This window comes from Pongo pygmaeus, chromosome 6, assembly GCF_028885625.2.
Source record: "Pongo pygmaeus isolate AG05252 chromosome 6, NHGRI_mPonPyg2-v2.0_pri, whole genome shotgun sequence".
NCBI lineage: Eukaryota > Metazoa > Chordata > Mammalia > Primates > Hominidae > Pongo > Pongo pygmaeus.
The window spans coordinates 49271199-49287683 of record NC_072379.2 but is presented as its reverse complement, the minus strand read 5'-3'; the positions used below and the strand labels follow the sequence as shown (position 1 = coordinate 49287683).

Here is a 16485-nt window from a genome sequence, read left to right as displayed (position 1 = left end):
GACATACAATGGGATACTATTCAGCCTTTGAAAGATGGCAATCCCAGTAGATGCTACAATCTGGATGAGCTTTGAAGATATTACACTGAGTGAAATAAACCAGACATAGAAATACACATATTGTCCGATTTCAATTATATGAGGTCCCTGGAGTAGTCAAATTCATAGACAGAAACTAGAATGGTGGTTACCAGGGACTAAGAGGACAGGGGAATGGGGAGTTAGTGTTTAATGGGGACAGAGTTTCAGTTCTGCAAGATAAAAAGAGTTCTGGAGATAGATGGTGGTGATAGTTTCCTAACAATGTGAATGTACTTAATGCCACTAAACTGTACACTTAAGAATGGTTAAAATAGTAAACTTTCTGTTATACATATCCCACCACAATAAAATACATAAATACATTTTTAAAAGGGTTTCCAAGCAAAGAGCGTCATTCAATGTTAAGAGGCATTGCTCTCTGTCACTAGAAGTGGTAAGATGACAGTCTCCTCTCCCTGGGATGACCACACCTTGCCAAAAATGTGGGGCACATTCACTGCCGCTCAAAGCCTCTCCATCATTCTTAACCGTATGGTCTTGCTCCATGAATGAAGTGCCGCGGCAGCTACACACTTCACATATGCAGTTCACATCTGCAACAGATCAGGCCCTCACATGCCAATAATGAGTGTTTTCCTTTCCAAAGCTGCAGCGCTGTTTAAGTTGAAAATGTGCTACGGCAGGGCTCCCAGCTGTTTCCTCTCACTCTACCCTCACACAGCAAAGGTCCCCAAAGCCTTCTGAATGGAGCTATAACCTTTCACGCACAACAAGAGACCTAGCAGAGAGTTACAGCCAACAGCCAACCGACAGAAATGCTGGCCCAGAAATCAGGTTTAATCTGGGACCCTGCTCTTGGCACTGATCCCTGGAGAACGAAAATTGCTACCTCAACCCCGCAGAATCAATGCCACATAGAGTCACCAAGAGGCCCTAGTTGTCTGGGAACTTGACTCCAAAGCTACTACCATTAAATGTTACTTGGGGCCAGGAGCTAAGGTCTGTGGTCATGTGACATCAAACTTTCTTATTCAATAAAGGCAGAACATGCATGTTTGGAGCCTAATGGAAGAATGCATTTGGTATATTTTCTGATCCTAGATTCACCTAATTTTGAAGCCATGCCCCTAAGTTCTGAGATGATAACAAAACAACATCATATCAAACTCTGAAACTCCCTTGTTTCAGGGTATCTCAAGAAAAGACTTTTAATGACACTTTCTGTCCTTCCTGTGCTTTGACTGCTGTCCAACAAGCACTCACCTGGTCCTGGGGGTCCATTTTGGTCATCATCCTGTCTTCCAGGAGGTTAAAGGTGAGCACTTGCAGAACATACAGCTGGTGCGCCATCTCATTGTTGATGGCCCGCTGGGCTCGGATGACATGCTAGGGAGATGGTTCACAAATGAAATTTTTTAAAAGAGAAAGAAAAGGAAACAACTAGAATTAACCCTCAAGAAGGCTCTCACAGTCTTCACTGGGAGGTACAAGGAATGGAGAAGGAAGATGAGGGCACAGGGAATTTCAGAGCTTTCCTTTGAATTTCAGAGCCCAGTAAGGTTCCTGATCTTCAGGTCACAGTCCATGAAAAAACCTACTGTGGGCAGGAGGGAGTGGAAGGGGAAAAGCGCTGGAAAGCGACTGGTGATGGCAGCCATATAAGTCAAGAGAAGATGTGCTTGAAATGGGGATGTCTCCAAGACAACTGTGGATTTCTACAATGGAAGCATCTGTCACATGCGGCAGAAAAACCAATGGTGCATACCCATAGTAAGCAATTTTGCCATTATCTTACCCTGGGACTGTCTCTGACAGGTGAGCCCACTTCAAAATGGGGAAAAGTTTTAGAAGGAACACACAAAAGCAAAATACCCATCAAATCTTAATCCACTGTGAGAGCTACACAAGGATGTCTACCATCAAAAGCAGAGAGCAAATGCTCGTGAATTACTCACTGTTAACAATTAAATGAAAGATAAAATGACTCTTCCCCATAGAAACAGAACTGAAAAGAGAACATACAAGGAGTGGCAGGACAGGAAGACTGGATAGGTCCACCCCCAATCCCCTCACCCCTGCCCAGAAATGGGACAGCTGCCACCAACTCAATATTCAGCATTTGGGACTAATGTACAGACTTTTCAACAGAGATTCTGGCTTTACATTAAAAATGGCAAACAATGGATCAATGTGGTGGAACAGCCCATCAAATCAGTTATTTCAACTGTGTTAGCCCCAGTCACACCATGCTATCTGAAAGACCAATTCTCTTGGCAATCTGTAGTTGCTCCTGGGTAGACTGCTGCAAACCAACTTCTAAGTGGCCATTCTAAGTGACAAAGCTCCCCCATTGTAGAGAAAAATGATCTTCCTCCAGGACTGGAGGAAGTCTAGGTCCTTAGAGTGCTGCCTGGGTGCCTCTCAACCTGACATCCACCTGCAATCCACACCATAGCTGTCAGTGCCATGCTGAAACAGCTAATTTAAGGAGGAGGGGTGGAAAAAGATTGAGGAATAGAAGAAAGAGGACAGGGAGGAATGAGAGAATACAAAGTCACCGAACCAAAATTATGGGAAGCAGGGAAGCTAGACAACAGGATGGTTAGGAGCAAATCAAACCCCTTATCCTCCAATCTTCAGAAGAACATGTTAACTCATAGCATACACTTAGTATCCAAAGTGTATGGGTATCTCTTTTCTTAGCAACTCGAAAGTACTGCACTCCAAGTTCTTGCAGGAGAGTACCAACCTCGAACTTCAGCCATCAACATCTCATACAAGAAGTCCCACTGAAGCAAACTGGTTTTTGAGACAGGGTGACCACAGTCATTAATGCCACTCATATCTCAGGGCATTCTAACCCTGACTGCCACATCAAGGTAATATGAAGACACTGAGCTACACATTGATGCTGCTGCTTCTACATTTACTGAGAGCCAATACAAAGAAGGACAGTAATTATGAATACTTCCGTACTTCCAAAACCACGATTGGACCTAGAATGTATAAAGATGCTCTTCCAAGATTCATTTCAGATTTCAGTTCCAGAGGGAAAAGGTTTATCTTTCCCGAAGAACTGGGGGACCTCTTTTTATCAAACAATGAAAATTACACTCATACGTTTCTTGTCATCCTTGACAGCCAGGAAGTTTAAAATCAAACTAACTTGGTCACAAATTGCAGGCATCACCACTGGCTTTGGGATCTAGAACATTTATTTTCAACATTAATTTTTGATGGCTTACTTGCATTGGTGGGGGAGGGAGGGGGGATAGTGTGTGTGTATTAGACATTTGTTTCTGGTGTTGGGACATCTGGGACCTTGTTGACCCTGGAGAGACTGCTCCTCCCAGGTCTAGCCAATTCCTAGAGATAATAAATGACTCCTTTCATATGTAAACGAATCAGTCCAGAGCCTTGGCACCCAACCCCCACTCATCTACCAGCTCTGGCTCCTACTCTTAGGACCACTATTCTCCTGCCCTAACCACCCAGGGCCAGGTACCAGACAACTAGAGACAGCCCATAAACTCCAGAGCCCACTGAAATTATTCAAACTAGCCAATCCTAAACCTGCTCAGCCAGCTTACCTGGCCTCACCTATCCCTTCCCTCAAAAACCACAGTAAGGGCTCTCGCCCAGATCTCCTTGGGCTTCCCCTGCCTCCTGACTCAGGAGCTTCCCCTGCCCCCACAATCCCCCAGTGGCACGGCATGCCCCCTCCTTTGGGGAACTATCATTAACAAACTTTTCAGTGCCAGCCACCTCCTGATCTGTTGGCCTCACCATACTTGAATAATAATAAAACCTGCATTTGAGGACCAAGTGTCCTTTAACTGTAAGCTTGCTGAACTGCTCTTTGGAATCACGCAAACAGAAATCTTTCTTTTTCTTTCTTTTCTTTTCCTTTTTTTTTTTTTTTTCTTTTTTGTAAGCAGGGCAATCAATCAACCTGCTTCTTTCAAGTAGCTGGTAAGTCAAATAGCAGGTAAGGCCTCAGGAAATCTTGCTATTTGGTTTATTTCTAAACATTTGCAAGGTGACACTTAGGGCTTTTTTTTCCACCAAGGTTTAAGGTCATTTTGCATCGCAGCGAATGAGTGGCTCCCATCTATATCTTTCCTTTCTCTGTCTTGCAAGGGGACCCCCAAAACTGATGTTCAACATCTCAGGACTTCTCTTGGTACCTGATATGTTTACAGCTAGCTTCCTCATTAAAAGAGCAAAACCTCATCAGGGTGAATCTTTTAAGCCCTGACCTCCCTAACCTGCCCCATTAAGAGAGTTATCCAACCCTCCCGGCCAGAATGCGTTCCCCCTTTCTCTCTCTCCAGAGCAGTTCCAGAAACCCCTCCCTCCAATCCAATGAGGCAATTCCTGTGGGAAAGTCTTTATTTATTCCAATTCCAAAAACTCACTTTTTCCTTCGTTAGAGTTCCTACTGCTTCACCACAGAAGCAAGTCACAGAACAAACCACAGATTGAAGCCAAAAGAAGAGATTAACAAATGCACCAGGCCTCTCCTCCCCCACAAAGAGGTCACAGCACATAGGTACTCACTGTTAAAATGATGGAACGCAGTTGCTTCTGAGCCAAAATATTCGCCATCTCCTGTGGAAGAAAAACACACCCACACAAAGGCTTAGGTTAGAAAGATACATTTCGACATGGCCAAAAATGACTTTATCCTGGGGTGTGCTTCGTAACTGTATATCAGCAGTATTTCTTATGAAATAATGAACTCAAACAGGCAGTAGTATTCAAATGATTTTTTTGACTGTTTTATTTAGAATGTAAAAGCCATGTCCAAAAGCAAAGGAAAGATATCTGGCACCTGCAAACTTTTTTTCTTTAGGAATTTCTTCCTTCCAGAAAAAGGTGGGTGCTAAATAAAAATCAGGCACTCCAAACCAAGCAATGGTTCTCTATTAGAAAGCCTCATCATCTTTTATTAGACTACGTATGTGCAGAAAGCTTTTATTAGGCAACACATGCCTGCAGCAAGGAGATTCCAGTATCTTCTAAAAGTCATTTCACCTTAATCTGCGCAAAACCAAAGAGTGAGTAATACATATACCAGGCTACATAAGTGATCTGAGTGGAGTTTAAGTGAAGGGCAAATATCTGGGTGATGCAAAGCTCTAGAGTCTACACTCACTGAGCTCTGCAAGGCCTGATTTCTGCAGGTTGTTTCATGCCTTGGCATCTCCTGATTGGCATGGAGGATTCAAGGGTGATTTTATTAAAGGAAATGATGCACAGACTCCCTTTATAAATATTGACAAGTAGAGACTAAGGGAAAATAATATATCAAGCATAGTCTTGGAGCACTTGGAACCTTTTAAAGTAAAAATACTGCTCATATTCAGGAAGACACTTGACTGTTGTTTTGTGGTAGGGGGTGTTTTTGGTGTTGCTACTCTTACTGAGTAGAGAAGAAACTAAGCCACGGTTTAAAAATTGAACCATGATTTCTACCAAGGTTAAAACAAATTTGCAGAAAACAAAGAGAACCAAGAACATAGCGGGTGGGGGAGATTTCTGAGGGGGGCATACAAGCAGGGGTGGACAGGAGCAGCACGGGAGAGCAGGGCCCACTTTATGCTAACAAAGGGAACGTGGGTGACTTACAGTCAGAGGACAATCAAGGATGTCAACATTGCTCTCTACATCAACCTAACAGCGTCATCGCCACCACAGAAAGGAAAGCAAGCAGGAGAGAAGAAGGGATGGAAATTCAGAGGACTCTGTTAGAGGTTGACCACTGTATTTGAACGCCCCTGCTGACCCACTGCATTGAAAAGTGCTTAAATACTGTAAAGTGACTCAAAAAAGCTAGATGGCACTCAAGTCAAAACCCAGTACTAGGTCTTATGCTCTTGAAAACAAGAAAGCAGGAGCAATGACGCATTGAGAAACAAGTCAAATGGTAACCCAGAAGGAACCTTCCCTTCCACTAGGCACAGAAAGCAGGGCTTTCTTTCTGATCTTCATAGAAAGGCCCACTGGTGGTGGTTTTTTTGTTTCTCCTAGACCAGATGACAAATAAAAGCCTCAAAGGATCCTATAGCTGTTTTAATTTCTCTCCTTTAAAAAGATGAAATTATTGCTCATAAATAAAAACGGAAAAAATATTTCTGTTCCTATGTTTGTCTATCAGTTTATAAAATTTAAAGTTAGAAGGGACAATGTATGTACAACTTCTACTAAAGAAATCATTGTAATTATCTGTTTACAATATTTATTGTCTGCATAAGACTGTGGGTCCCTCATGAGCAGAAACTGTCTTTTTCTTTTTTGTATTCCAAGCCCAAAGTACAATGTCTGACACTGAGAAGACAATAAATGTTTGATAAAATAACAAATAAATATTTTATACTACCCTCCTAAGGAACAGCAGCTTGGTCAAAGAGAAAATAGAAATATCCATGCCTCCATTTTTTGGTCTAATAGTAAGGAATTATTGGAGTAAATGTGAGAATCCATGGGGAATATTTTATAGCATTAAAATTATGTAAAAGTACAGATAGCTACAAATATGAATCCAGATATACTGACATGGAAAGATGTCCACAAAATATTGTTTAGTTTTAAAAGAAGTTTGGAAAAACTACAATGCATGTAGTATGCTCACATTTGGTGAAAAAAAAAATGATGTATTAGGAGAATATTTGCACAGAACAAACAGGGAAGTAGCACCATGAAAGTCACAAGAGTTGTAAATAATTGCAGTGGTTCTGCCTCTGGGAATATAATTACAGGAATCTTTCAAACTTCTTCCTTTTGAGTCAATATTTTCTGATTTTTCTACCAAATCTTTTAACTAACAAGTTTTTTAAATAGTGCTTATCAAAAGTATAAGTATTTGTAGAGAAATTTGGAAGGGATCTCACCAACATATTTGCCATTGAAATAGTGAACTGAATAATGGTAAAAGTTGTAAGCAAAAGGATCCATTTGCCCGCCTAACAGCAACCTCCTCCCCGACAAAACTAGCCCAGCCCTTCCCTCCATTTGTGCCAGGAAACAGAGAATCTCCTACATCCCAGAGGCATGGGAAAGCAAGGCCTCCACCCCTGGGGGAACCCTGGAAGGGAAGGGAGTTCCCAGAGGAGGAAGCTTTACCCTAGGCCCCAGCACAGGCCTCTCTCAGTAAGGCCTGCCTCACAGATGAAAAGGAAAAAACAGCACAGGTCCTTCTGACCATGGTGGCGTTTTTTTCAGTAACAGCAGAAATAAGGTATAAGTGTTTAAAAGCATTCCAAATTCAAAGAAACCCCAGATAACGGAGTCCTGTGAATGTGTCTGGCCCTAAGTCAAAAAAACAAGATGAAATTTTAAAAAAGTATTTGACTGAAGTGGAATCAGGCTACTCCAAACAAAGCAATGGTTCTAAGGCTTTAAACAGGTAAAACAAAAAACAAACAAAAAATAGTGTTCCTGCAAATCCAGTAAATACATATTTAGATTATATTTCAATCTAATTGGAGTGAGAAAATGGGCTTGGTGTTATCCAGGCTTCGGGGAGTTGTTTACTTGGCAAATACAGGAGAATTCTGTGAGTGACATCTCTGACAGGCGTTGGATGGGATGCTTTGCAGGTAAAAGCAGGGATAAGGTTGAGACTCGAACTCTGATTCTTACCCGCTCAGTAACCTGGTCAAGTTCTTTACTCCCTTTGAGTCTCAATTTCCTTACTTATAAAACAGCAATAATGTGGCTTTCTCTGAATATGAGAATAAAATGAAATAATGTAATATAAAACACTGAACACTGCCTGGCACATGCCAGACTCTCTATAACATTATCATTGATGGCCGACTTTGGTCAATTTTCCTATTTGCCAAAAATTCAGAACTTTTAACTTTTCAGAACATATGCCAATAACAATGCCAACGTCAAATTCAGACCAGCTGAAACTTTATTTTACTTAGAACATAGAGCCCAGACTAAGGTATACACGCTCAGCTGTTAATATAAATCCACAGCAACCCACATGATATCACCAGTTAGCTCAGTCTTCCGCTTTACAGGCCTCTACTGACCTTCAGGAAATAATATCCAACAAACTTTTCTTCATTATGAATCTGAAATCCCTTTTTAGAGCTATCTCGCTACTCACTGAAATTTTTTTAAATTTAAAAATCATGATACTCCCTTTATTTTGATGAACAACATTCTTAATTTCAAGAGTTTATAGTTTATGAAGTCCACATCACTTTTCCACGGGCAAGTAAATTAAATACCTTGTAGGTATTTTTAGAGCTTGATTGAATGAGTCATATAATACTTCATAAAATTCTGCTGAATTATATACAGTCTTTCTTAGTTGGAATCTTAAATGGTTTAAGGTTATTAGACTACTCTTTGTCATGGTTTATTACTCTTTGTGGTGGTTTATTAGAATAATATATAGCCAAACTGTTTCCTGTCAGTCTTATGTTGCATAGTTTTCAAAGAAAGACTTGATTCACAAAATCCAAACCTAATCTTATATCAACATTCCATTATATTACCATTATTATCAATGTCCGGAAGTTAGTACAGATTGACGCCTGATTCCCTATTTGTCCATGGTCATGAGAGTCCAATTTAACAAACGAACAGTAGTGTTTGGTATAAAATAAGATGCAGTAAGCATTTTACTCATGTCTAGATTCAGAGATCCAAGTGAAATGGCCTTTTGAGTGGGCATGAAATTTCACCTCCTCTAATCCATCCTCTTCTTTCACAGATGGAGAAAGGAAACCTCCAAGAGTGGAGATCAGAATGCAACCTTCCTGACCCCACACGCTGCACTCAGCTACCATGTGGCTGGGCCAGAAGTCCCCGGTCTGGCCAGCAGAAAGACCCAGTTCCTCCAATGCCCAAGTCAAGCTTGTGTATGTACACAGCGAGAGCTTCCAGACAACTTCTGGGCTGCTTGGGAGTTATATGATGAGTTCGGTATTTAGACTAAAATATCACAGAAGCAGCCCTATTCATGATTTCACCTCAGATCTGCAAAGCCACTCCTAAAAATCCAGCCAGGGTAAGAGTGCCCCCAGCACAGGCTTGTGGAGGGCAGGCACCTCCACCTGGCTCCAGCGAACACCAAATCAAACGTCCAGGAAACTATAAAGTGACACCACTCCTTGTGCAAACACAGCCCCCCGGGGATGAATAAGAAATTCTAAATGAAAACAAACCAGAACCCCTCATGTTTAGTCACTGAGGTTTAAAATCCTTGGCAATGAAAAAGCAAAATAAAATCCAAAAATTCTTGTCATAGCATTCAGTAGCAGGTTCACTTTCTAATTTCTTCTAAACTAACTCACTGGCAACTGCCATCAAGCTCCCCAGCATAGTTTCTAAGTGGATGAAAGAGCTCATATTCCCACCCACTTTTTTAAGGAAGGAAATTGTGACCAGGGTAACATATTACATGACATGTTGATTGAAAAAAACATGAATGGATTTTGAGGTATGACCTAAATTCCAAGACAAGGCAAAATTCCACTTCTTCACATCCCCTCTGTAATGCTCCTTTCCTTCGTGAAGAAAGAAATAAAGGATCTACAGACAAAGGAGACCATCAGAGGAAAGGTTCCATGTATGTACATTAAGGCATTCCTTCCTCTTTTTTTTTTTTTTTTTTTTTTTTTTTAAGACAGTTTCGCTCTGTCGCCCAAGCTGGAGTGCAGCAGTGTGATGTCAGCTCACTGCAACCTCTGCCTCCTGGGTTGGTTCAAGTGATCCTCCTGCCTCAGCCTCCCAAGTAGCTGGGATTACAGGCGTGCACTATCACGCCTGGCTAATTTTTGTATATTTAGTAGAGATGGGGTTTTGCCATATTGACAAGGCTAGTCTCAGCTTCCTGACCTCAAGTGATCTGCCTACCTTGGCTTCCCAAAGGGCTGGGACCACAGGTGTGAGCCACCGTGCCCAGCTCTTTTTATACAGGAGAGGAAACAGATGGCTCCAATTTCCCAGCCACATACACACACAGAAATAAGTAATCTCACCAGGCAAGGAGCCCCTCTGACATATGAATGCAGTTATCTCCACAAGGAGCAGCCATCTGCATATTATCCCTCCTGTCCTCTCACCTTCCATCACCTCCCTCCTTGGGGAAAACATGGCACCCCTCAGGGTCTCCGTTTCCTGATACAGAAAATGAGAACAGCACTTCCCTCACCCTAGTGAGCATCCCATGAAATGACAGAAGGTCGCGGGGACTCCTAACTCTGCTTCCACCACAGCAGCGTTTTCATCTTTTTACATCTGGGCTTCCAGGTTGCATTTCATTTCATGAAAAGTCTCTACTGCTGGAACACTCCTAGCATCCCTCATCAGTCAAGGGCTTACCCATCTCTACCCACTTGCCCCTGGATTTGGGAAGGACCCCAGCGGGCCAGCCATGCAGCGGAACATAACTGCTCTGGAGAGTCCATCTGCGGCCAGGACAGCAGAGTGGCCCAGTGAGTCCCCGAATGGAAAGAAAGGGCATTCTCTACACACAAAGTTCCTAGCCCTGACATAGCCATAAGACTAAAGAAATGCAACTTACCTGCCTCCTCTCATCGGGAGCCTTCAGGAAAAGCGCATTAATCACTGCAATAGTATAGGTTTGGATTTCTTGATCTGACCTGTAAAGATAGAGAATAATTCAGAAAATCAGAACACAAAGTCAGAATAGGCTAGCCCTGGGTCAAACCATGAAAAGGCTCAAAATCAGCCCCCTCTCCCCCCCAAAAAAAAAAAAGGAGAGAGAAAGGCAGGGCCTAGAAAATGCATTTAGCACTGAGAATGCATTTCAAACATCACAAGGTGGTAAATATACAACTACTATTACTAGCTCAGTACACTGGTCAGTACAGAATGCCCAGAAATATAGGCAGCCTTCTCTCTTATTCAGATTAAAGGCATAAACCTAGGGAATGTTGTAATTGATGTACTACTAGTAATAGCTGTATGTATGTATGTATGTATGTATGTATGTACGTATGTATGTGTGTATGTATGTGTAATTTTCTGTCTTATACATGAAATATATCAGGGAGTAGTTTCAGATGTCTCCACATTCTTGGGCTAATTGGATGGCTCTATTATATATTCTAAAAATCTATTTCCAAATATAAACATTTTAATAACAAAAAGAACAGGTGTTTGTTTATAAATCTGATTTTCACTGGAAAGGAACCAGAAATAATAAATGAAACAAAGCTCTAATGTAAGGCATGTGGTAAACACTAAATAAGGACGACTCAAGGCATAAACAAAGAGTGACTTATGAGCTACATTTAGGAATAACTTCTCAGGCCGGTGAGAGAGAGGTGGAGCTTAGAACTAGGCCAGGATAGGGTGCAAAGCCCAGTTCATCACAGGCTGGCTGAGACCTTCGACAAGTTCATGGGTATCCCCCAAGGCACAGTTACCTCATCTATCTGCAACATGGGGTTAGACACACTTATTTCATGGGATTGATGTGAAGATAAAATGAGATTATGCATGTAAAATCCTTAGCACAGTACTTGAAGAATAATAAACTCTCCCCCTTGGTAATGTGCTTTCGGATGAAGATGTGTGCCTTTGAGATTCCCAGAAAAGACACAGTATATAAATTAATATAGTTCACATTCAAAGGAAATGTGAAACTGGTCTTATTTCTAGAGAAGCTACCTTACATTATCATCATTTTGAAGAATTATGATTCTGAGGCCACAATCACTGAGGCCACCACAATCCTCAGCTTCTGTGACTTAAAATTTTAAATGTTGGTCATCCTCCCACCTCCAAATGAAAATAATATCTAATACAATCTGCTTTGATAGTTTATATTATAAACACAACAGTTAACATTTCAGAGAACCATTCCCACCCTGCACCACCAACCCAAATGGGCCTATCGGGTTTCCTCTTGAGAATTTGTAATTGTGACCTAATGGACCAGGGGCAAGAGTTAGGGGGAGTTGGGTCACTGTAGTGCCAACCAAAATGCTAGAGAAAAGGTCATCTGCTGAGGACTCCAGGGAAGCTATGGTTTCTCTCCTTCTCAAGGCTTAGCTACTTATGTCATTTCTGGATTCTACAAGGTACCCCAGTATTGTTCCAATACCCTCCTTTCCTGTGTAAGCAAGCTCACAATGTTTATTATCACTGCAACCCAAAATACTTTAATTTCTAAAGTGGCACTGTATAATAGAGTCCTCCTCAGGTTGGTATCGTCAGAGACAACCTTCCTAGTTACCTAAGGGAGGAAAGAAGGGGAAAAATGCCTCAAAGAATGCAGGCTGCAGGGGCAGCTATCTGACTTCCATTTTATAGCTCAAGCCACTAGAAAAAATCCTATATTTTATTATAAAATACAAAAGAAGAAGCTCACTAGAATCACCTTGAGCAGAACTAAGAAAGAAGTCTGCCTTTAAAAATTCCTAGTAAAAATGCATAACATTACATTTCTAATTAACTATGAAAATACTCATTATATCACAGAAAACATTAACTTACATGGTTTAAGAAAGAGAACTTAAGAGAACAAATCCTGTTTTATCTTCTTAAAAGTAAAACTCTGCCAATATCTACCAATATCCATTAAAATTGAGAGCTTACCAAGGGCCAGGCGTGGGGACAGGCAATGCCAAGAACCAGCTTGGAGTTCAGTGAGGGACAGGGGCCAAGGGAAAGTAACCATGCCATTCCAGTGTGACACGTGGTTTGGTTATATGCCAAATTGAGATTCTTTTTCTGTACATTTAACCAAACTATAACAACTTAAAACATTTCCCAGTGCATTACCGTGGCCATCTTCCTGAAGCATTTCTCCTCCCCAGAGCATCTTGGCATGCTTACCCTTGCAGGTGTGGAATGAGCTGGCCGATGGTGATCTCCTGCGCCACTTTCTGGTAGAGGTCATGGCTATTGAGCACCATCGACTCCAAAATGGCCAAGGACCGCTGCAGGATCGAGATGTCTATGGCTGACTTGTTCACAAAACTTGCTATCTGAAAATCCAAGTGGGACACAATTGACTGCTCGTGGTAAGTAGAGCAGAGACGTGGAGAAGGGAACAAATGAATCAAATCGGGAACTCATTTAAGAAACACCAGGCACTGAGGATGACCTGGAATTACAGCAAAATAGCAAGAAACCCATCGAACCAGGGATTGTTCACGATATCATTACAAAGCATGATTTATCTCATCTCTATAATTCACTGATAAGCAAATGTTTTAAAAAAGACACACTTTCAAAGATTATTCTTTCTGTGTTTTCTAGGATTATTCTCCTGAGTTTCATCTTTTAGGGGCAGACAATTTCAACACATATATTGTAAGGATGCCTGTGTTTCTCTGGGATGGTAATTTCAACATATGTTAATTGCCATTCCTCTGCATTACCAGGCTACTCCTTCATCCACACAATCCATGGCTTTTATATGCTTATTATGTTCCTGTTGCATTCTTAGGGGACTCACACAAATCTCACTTGTCAACACAATTCAACTGGCAACTTCTCAGTCACTGGCCACTCCCTTAAACGAAAAACTCGTTACCCGTTTCTTCCCATTTCTGATGGTTAAAATAAGTTCTTTTCATCTCTCCCAAATTTAGCAAACAGGAAATCATTTAAGTGAGCAGTAATAAAAGTTAAAATACTAGTTTAAGCTCCAAAGTAGATTCTCTAAGGAATTAATCACTAAATCCCCAAACATAATAAATCACAATGTGAGCGGAAAATAAAATAGAGGTTAGAATAATGGATTGCAGTAATCCAAACACATGGGTACCATAAAGGTTTTATTTTAGAGGCCTCATTAAAAGTTATTCCTGTCTGTTGACAGCTCACAATAAAAAGCCATTATTATATCAGCATAATGACTGCTTTCTTAAAAACTAAATAGCTTGGTTCCATGACAAGTAAACACTTGCTGCTTCCCCCTGTCAACACTAATTTCTCCCTTTTTTGCTGCCCCAGAGACCACTTGCCTCATCTCCTCTCCATCTTTGCACATGATAAATGCACAGCGCACCATGGCAGTTCCCAGGTACCATTGGAATTGTCCCTAGTCCGCTGATTTCCAGGTGAAAGGAGGGGTGGGACACGCAGATACCAACACTCTGCCTACCCCAGCTACATCTGGATCTCAGGGGTGGGAAATAATGTGAAGAAGTGCGGTGACATTATGATTTTACATTCCAAAAAGCTATTATTTTAAAATACAAACTTCAGGAAGAGTATGGAAATTTTAAGGTTCTCAAAAGACTGCTTCAGCTCTTCTCATGGCTAATAAACTTCTCCAACATGTTTACTATCCTTGGCAAGCCCTTGACTTACTCCTCACAGTCTGCTCCAATCCACCAAATCTACCATGCTAAGGCCACCTTTCTTTCCCTAGGGCCATCTTTCTCTGACAAAAATGCAATTACTGTCACACTGTGTTCAGGGTTTAATACTTAACTTAGACACCTTCTAAACAGAGGATAAATTCTCTGACTCCTCCCCCACCCCACCAAACCATTTTTCATGCTCTCGGCATTAATTCTTGGCATTGGTATTAGGAAACTGAAGAACTCATAAAGAAATTCATTGACAATACTTCAGATTTTCTTGCAACTAATTTTCTCCTCATGCCCGGCTCCCCTGCTTGTCTCTATTTATTAAATTTGCATGTGCCTTAAGGATGCATGGAGGCTTCTGCCTGAGAAGCTGTTGCTGATATTGTCAAGCACCCTCCGCCTCCATCTTTATCCACTCTTTTCATTCAGCCAATATCCACTATTTTCATTCAGCCAATATTTTCATTCAGCCATTAATTAATCCATTTCAGTAACATGCATTGCTTGCATGCTATGTAACAGGCTTGCTCTGTCCCACAGAGCTGGAAATACAAAGATGAAAACAACAAACAAACTTCAAGGACCTTACAGTCTAGTATGGACAGATAAAAAGGCATTTACTATGAAGCACACTGCAGGCCTATTCTTGTGCATCCTTTTGGATGCCACCATTTGGATATTCCAAAAAAGCCAAAAATTAAAAAGGGGGATTATCAATCTCATTGTCTTCGTACTCCTCTCTTCCCAATTATCACTCTTTTCTAAGAATCCATAATCATTAGTGATTCATATTTCCAGCTACCTATTTTATATCCCTGTGATACATCTGACATGTCTCCGTTTTGATACAGAGTATATACAAATAACACTGGCCCAGTGGTCTAACTCATTGCTGGATTACTAAAACACAATCTTCCGCAGTTTCTTTTATGTTCGAGTTTTCCATCAAATGGAAATTTACCCCCTGAATTAGTCCCCTACTTCCATAAATATCCTTTTTACAATATTTCCTTTCTTGAAATATTCAATCAGAACTCTCAGTGTTTTCTTCTTCTTTTTTGTTTTTTATTTTTGGAGATGTAATCTTGCTCTGTTGCCCAGGCTGGAGTGCAGTGGTGTGATCTCAGTTCACTGCAACCTCCACCTCACCAGTTCAAGCAATTCTCCTGCCTCAGCCTCTTAAGTAGCTGGGATTACAGGTATGCACCACCATGCCAAGCTAATTTTTGTATTTTTAGTAGAGACAGCATTTCACCAGATTGGCCAGGCTGATATCGAACTACTGACCTCAAGTGATCCACCCGCCTCGGCCTCCCAAAGTGCTGGGATTACATGCATGAGCCACGGCACCCAGCCTACACTTGGTGTTTTCTGATATGAAGTATACGTCCTCATAATGGGTTTTAAAATTCTCTATAAATCATTAACTCTTCCGTGCTCCCAGTGGGCTTGCTCAATGGTGGTAAAAATAATTTGCTGTCTTTGCTTTATTTCAGGCATATTTATATCCCACATACATATTCCATTTCCATTCATTATTTTTCTCCTAAGAAATGAATCCCTTACTTTCATGAAAGTATTCTTTAAAATTCATGTTTCTAGTAATTCATCTCTTCCTTGACATAAAGAACCTGATCATTTCAGCAATCCTAAAGCATGTTACATAATGAGCATTTTGTGTAACACACCTGGGGCACTCAATGCATTAGAGTCCTATGTACAAGTCTGAAGTAGATGCTAATGGTTTTCTGAAACTTAACTTCTTTCTTTTATTTGTCACTGGTTTTAGCCAGATATTCAAATGACCTAACACTTTCACTTAATGAGTATTAATAACCAACGCATCAGGGCTGATCCAAGTGAATGTAATAACTGTCGTCCTCCAGGGAACTTGAGACCAACTCCTTATAACTGAATGTATAAATTAGTTAATGGACAAATGTCTCTGTGTCCAGTTTGAAAACTATAGATCTTCGTATAGCTAGAGAAGTTTATTAATGCCTATTTAAATTTTCATTTCCTTTATCCCACAAAAGAGTAATAATGATTCCCTCTGCCTTTCAATTTATCCCAGCTCCATTACTGTACTTTTGGGTGACACAAGTGAGCCAACCGAAGCTAGCCA

The 16485-nt window shown here is 41.0% G+C and overlaps 1 protein-coding gene across 10 annotated transcripts in view; it reads right to left on the bottom strand.

The window, feature by feature from the left end:
• Nucleotides 1-16485, bottom strand: part of ELMO1 (engulfment and cell motility 1) — a 595247-nt gene that overhangs the window by 362431 nt on the left and 216331 nt on the right. For all 10 annotated transcript variants that reach the window (XM_054496891.2, XM_063667384.1, XM_063667385.1 and 7 more), the window contains 4 exons: nucleotides 12874-13025; nucleotides 10592-10670; nucleotides 4603-4653; nucleotides 1306-1428 (listed from right to left, as the gene is read on the bottom strand). In XM_054496891.2, coding sequence (XP_054352866.1) covers nucleotides 1306-1428; nucleotides 4603-4653; nucleotides 10592-10670; nucleotides 12874-13025 — 405 coding nt within the window. The remainder of the gene's footprint in view (nucleotides 1-1305; nucleotides 1429-4602; nucleotides 4654-10591; nucleotides 10671-12873; nucleotides 13026-16485) is intronic.